Genomic DNA, 5,566 nt, shown 5'->3' with positions numbered 1-5,566 from the left:
TTTTTCCTCATTTCCAGTTATTCCTGCTACTATTTACCTGCTATCCCCACTAAACCAACTCCAGCTCAGCTGCTTTGTGGCGCCACCGTGCATCAAAAACGTCTTCTTGGCTTTATTCCAGCCATAGAGGAGCATTATTTTTCTTCTTTTCACACACACATAGAACTTTCTGCTCACTGGTTGATCTTTGGCTGCTCCTGATTGGACGTTACCGTCAATCTAAGCTCTCTGATTGGTGGAAAGTCTGACAGGAAGTGGCTTCATCATCATGTCCAGGTCTAAATAGCGGTCTCTTAGCAACATAGTAGTGATGGTGATGTTTTTCTGGTGAAATGTGATAAATAATGCTGTTATCATGGTGGATTTACCAGATAGAGTCTCTGAATAAAACTACATTTAGTGGCTGGATTGTAAACCTCCCGGACAGGATAGAAATGTCTGGAAAATTTCTGTAGATCAGCTAAAGGGTAAAATATCCCCCACAGAGCTACACACCACCGCTGCTGGTGGTGGAGGAGACCTGCTGGAGGTTTGCGTTCAGGTTCGTGTTTGTTAGAGAAGCAGAATTCCAGCTTGAGAGACGAGAGGTTTGGCTGAAATCTGGGTTTAAGTTTGAAAATGTATCAGCTTTTCTTTTTCTGGATAAAATCTGCTTTAAATGTCAGATGTTCTGAATGGTTAAAGTTACATTTTGAACCACAAGATACTTCATAAACTTCTTTTTGTGTTTGACTAAATAAAATGTGATTTTCTGAAATGTACACACTGATGTAATCTGATGTAGTGTGTGTAGAGTGTGTGATGAAGGCTCAGTGTTGCTGTTAAGACACGTGTTTGCTGGCAGGTTCTTCTGATGGAAAAAAAAGACTGACTGTACAATCAAATGTAAACTCACTGTAAATGTCACAATTACAGCTGAACTTATTGAAATATTTGAAAAGTGAGAGGAAGTGATGATCAGTTCAGTCGGTAATAAATAAAATCTCTTAAAAAGAATTTCACTAGATGGTAATTTATTTTTATTTTCAGTTACACAGTCCATATAAAGTTGATGTTTCTGAGCCAGATGTGATAAATAAAAGCATCAGGCTCATTTTCTTCAATCCATAGGTTCAAAATATTCAGACCAGAACACAATTCTTACATAAAAATGTCCAATTTCCTGCTAAAATAACTAAAAAGAAAACAGTTTTCTGTCTTTAATCTGGATCTAAGTTGGTTTGATTTCTGTGATACAGCTGAAAATGAGATATTAAACTAATCAATCCCTCATGATTTGCCTTCATACTTTAGGCTAGATCAGAGTTTTCCAACCCGGGTCTATTTGGACATTTTGTTCACATCGAACTGCCGTTTTGGTAGCAGGGGCGGAGCTAGACTGGGCGGGGGGTTGTCCCATGGAAAATGGGTTGGAAACCACCGGTCTAGACTGAGACGAAACAGGTCATAAATTACTTTCTGTGTCGTGCTGAAAGTCGATTTCACCTACAAAAACGCTAAAACATCACAAACCAGAAAGATGTTTAATTACAGCCTCGATAAACTCTTTACTTCAACATGAAAACAAATGTGTTATTCAGATTATAAAAAGTCTTTGTGGCAGCTGCAGTCCTGTTGGTGCTTCATGCAGGTTGCAGACTTCATGAACTCTGACAGGTTCATCTTCTGGGGACCAGGAACTGAGACCCCCCGGCTATGTTTCACCTCTACAAAGTCAGGATCCAGGTCAGGATTTACCCTCCGTGGAACATGAACGCCTGTGAAGTCCAAATCCATCTGATGGCCGTTGGGGTGTTTCACAGGGACGATCCTCTCAGGTCTGCTGGTGTCGGCAGAGATCTGAGGATTCATCCTCTGAGAGACATGGACCACACCTCCATCTCAGTCTGTTAGCTCTTACAAACTTCTTTCTCCACTTCTACGCCCACATCTGAAAATAAGCATTTCTACAACTTTGACCAACTTCAACGACTTTCAAGCGAAGAATCTTCCTCTCAACTTGCTTCAGACCGTCTCTTCTTCAACTTTTCTCAGGAGGCGTCGGACAGGAGGTCCTCATTCTGACATCTCATCAGAATCCATAAAAACCTCTCACATCGGCTCTATTCAGCTCGCTTCTTCCCGAACACCGCCGACACGCTCCTGACGATCCCCCTGACCACGGCCGTGCTCTTCCTCAGCACCCGGGTCTCTCTGACGAGGTCGACCAGCCGGTGGAACACCAGCAGGACGCCGTGGTACGTCTCGGCCGCCGACACCTCGAAGAAGCCGCAGCGCTGCGTCAGAGCGAGCAGCCGTCCTTCCTCGCCGGAGACGCTGCGGTGATGCTGCAGGTCCCGTTTGTTCCCCACGATGACGATGGGGGTGGACGACGGCTTCCTGCTGCGACGGATCGTCTGCAGCTGCTGCTGAACGGCGGCAAAGCTGCGGCGGTCGCAGATGTCGTAGACGAGGATCATCCCGTCCGCCCACTGCAGCTGTTTGTCACTGATGGAGCTCTTCTCTCCTGCCTGAACAGAAACCAAAACAGGTTACCAAATAAAAAAAACCAAACCCAAAAACATTAAACCTGTCTCCCTTAAAGATGCAAAAACGTGTGTGTGTGTGTGTGTGTGTGTGTGGGTGTGTGTGCGGTGCAACAAGGTGAGGACCTACCTGAGAGTCCCAGATGTTGATGCAGATCTCCTGACCATCTATTCTGTCAACTCGACTGTAAACAGACTCTGAAAACAACAAAAAATCCAGACAGTTCAGCTAATAATAATAATAATAATAATAATAATATTAATAATAATAATGTGAACAAATGAAAACTCACCGATATCTCCGTACTCTCCGATGAATCTTCTGGTCAGAAATCTTACAGTGAGAGCTGCAGCAAGAAACCCAAAATTAAAATCAAACTATAAATAAATTGATTATTTAAGCTTTTAAGTTTTGCTGTGAACTCCAGCTGGTTAAATAAATAAATGAATATGGAAACTGGAAAATCAGACACCAGTGGACACTTTAAATAAATCAGATTCAAATCCAGCAGATAAATAAATGCAAAACTGATAAAAGTAAAAAGTAAAAGCCTTTTTTTTTGTTTGTTAAAGAGCTAAAATAAAAAGTGAAACGTTAAAGTGTCTGTCTCTCTCACCGGTCTTGCCGACGTTGTGAGCTCCCAGCAGCAGGATGTTGACCTCCACCCTCTGCTGGTTTCCCTCCATCACCTCCACACGGCTTTTCTCTGCCACAACCATCAGGAATCTCTATTCTTTCTGTTTCGTTGGGGTTCTGCAGGTTCTGCCTCAGTTCTGCTCCTCTTATACAATGAGTGGGCGGGGCTTAGGACCAGCTGACGTCTGTGGTTGGTGCACAGTTCTTGTCTGAAATCTGATTGGTGGATGTTGAATCATTAGCGTTAATGAGGCAGAGCTGGACTGAGATCACAGAGAATCTCTCTCTGTGTATCCGCATGTGTGTGTGTGTGTGTGTGTGTGTAAATACGTTTTGTTTTGTTTGTTTCTTTTACTGGCTTTATGATGACCTGGTTTAAACCATCACAGTGGGGACTCTCTACTTTATGGGGACATTTTAGACCAGGGTTAACTTTTTGGCCTTGGAACTGAAATGCTAAGTGCTGGACTACTGTAATGCTGTCCTCACAGGTCTCCCTAAAGAGTCCACCAGACAGCTGCAGGTAGTCCAGAACGTAGATCCTAGAACTCCAGTCCTCACTAAGACCAGGAAAGTAGATCCTAGAACTCCAGTCCTCAGATCTTTACACTGGCTTCCTGTCTGTCAAAGAACTGACTTCAAATTCCTGCTGTTGGTTTACAAAGACCCGAATGGTTTAGGACCAGCATCCATTCAGGATCTTCTGGTTCGTTATGAACCACCAGATCCCTCAGGTCATCAGGGTCAGGTCTACTTTCTGTTCCCAGAGCCAGAACTAAAACGTGGAGGGGCAGCGTTCAGCTTTTATGCTCCTCACATGTGGAACAAACTCCCAGAAAACTGCAGGTCTGCTGACTCAGCAGTTTTACATCAGGGTTAAAACTTTTCTATTTGCTGCCTTTTATCAGAACAACTAAATTTCCAAACACTGGAACTTTATTTCTGGCTTTTTATCTGTTTAATTTTAGCTTTTTTCTTAATTTAGTTTTTTTTAAAGTTAGTTTACTGTGCACTTGTTATTGCTTTCTGCAGCCCGCTGTGATGCTTTTAATGTTTTAAGTGAAGCACTTTGTATTGTTTTGTACAAGAAATGTGCAACTAAACTTGTTCTGTCTTGATGCTCAATCAAATATTAACAGTTCTGGTCTAGCAGATCTCGATCTACATTTCATTTGTACACAATAACGAAACCAAATCTACTTAGTTTAACAGCTAAAACTTTTTTAAATACACAGCAAAATACTCTGAGATCTCATTTATTTATCATGTGCACGTGAACCTGCACAAGATGCAGAAAAACAATTCATGGAAAAAAACAGGCTGCTACGAGAACAAGATTAAAGCTCAATTCAGGCTTATTAACACAAAACTATTAATTATAAATGAGATTTTACTACAGCAAAAAGAAAAAACATGGAAAACCTCAATCAAATTGTGAATGTATTTATTCACAAACTGGTTGTTGAAAGTACACCCTGAACTTTGACCTGGTAAAAATTGTTTGGTTTCTACACGCTGCTTTACTGTTTACTCAAAATGTATAAATGATTAAGTTTAACTTCCACTTGTGTTATTCTTGTATTTCAGGTAGTATTTGATGTTTGTTCCGGCTCGGTGTTCGAGGCCTGTGGAGAAGCTGTGCTGCACTGCCCTCTGCTGGCTGAACCTAAAATCCTCTACCTTTTACCTTTTATTCTTTTCTATCCCATCCTTTTCTTCTTTTGCTTTCCTCCTGTCTTAATATTTTTCCTTCTCCGCCTTCTTTCCTTTGCCTTCTTCCTCATTCTTTTTCCATCTTTCTCCCCTTCCCATTTTACTTCCATTTTCCTTCTTCATCCCTTTATTTATGTATCCCACGACTACTTTACTAAGTCCTAGACGAACTGCTATCCTCTGGTTTTCCCTGGAAGTACTGAGTTTTTTTTTAAACTTTTACTACTGTGTTCGAGGTAAATTTACTCTGACAGAGTTACACATGAACCGATTCTGACACTTCTGTGGGAATCTTGTCTAGAGACCAGGATTATGTGTGAATGTGTGTTTCATTTAGTTTGGGTTTGTCATTTCGGGCCGGAAGCTGGAAATTTGCCTCGTCTAGAAGAGGCTTTGGACACTTTGCAACATGCTATCGTGTTTGATGCATTTTGTTTTTATTTTATTCTTCTGTACAGCACTTTGGTCCAGTGTGAACCAAAAACAGCTGATTTTACATGTTTTACCTCCTTTCACGTCTGCAACACGAGAGAAAAATAAAAGTTTGTATTTTATAGTTTCAGTTGAGAACATTAAACTATAAAAACCGTTTATTCAAAATGTTTACTGATCTGTTATCAATAATTAGGTCGTGTGTACAACCTGTTGCTATAACAACAACAACAAGTCTGAACTTGGAAATAAAAGACGT

General features: G+C 41.3%; 1 protein-coding gene across 1 annotated transcript; it reads right to left on the bottom strand.

Annotated features, from left to right (window-relative positions):
* Nucleotides 1–1,001: 1,001 nt before the first annotated feature.
* Nucleotides 1,002–3,738, bottom strand: zgc:171704 (uncharacterized protein LOC100124619 homolog). Its single transcript, XM_041987794.1, has 4 exons — nt 3,143–3,738; nt 2,819–2,872; nt 2,656–2,723; nt 1,002–2,510 (listed from the first exon to the last, which is right to left on the bottom strand). The coding sequence occupies exons 1-4, from the start codon at nt 3,243–3,245 to the stop codon at nt 2,103–2,105; spliced, it is 633 nt and encodes a 210-aa protein (XP_041843728.1). The 5' UTR covers nt 3,246–3,738; the 3' UTR covers nt 1,002–2,102.
* Nucleotides 3,739–5,566: the final 1,828 nt, after the last annotated feature.

The sequence above is a fragment of the Melanotaenia boesemani genome, chromosome 6 (assembly GCF_017639745.1).
Source record: "Melanotaenia boesemani isolate fMelBoe1 chromosome 6, fMelBoe1.pri, whole genome shotgun sequence".
Lineage (NCBI taxonomy): Eukaryota > Metazoa > Chordata > Actinopteri > Atheriniformes > Melanotaeniidae > Melanotaenia > Melanotaenia boesemani.
This window is presented reverse-complemented; position numbering and strand designations above follow the sequence as displayed.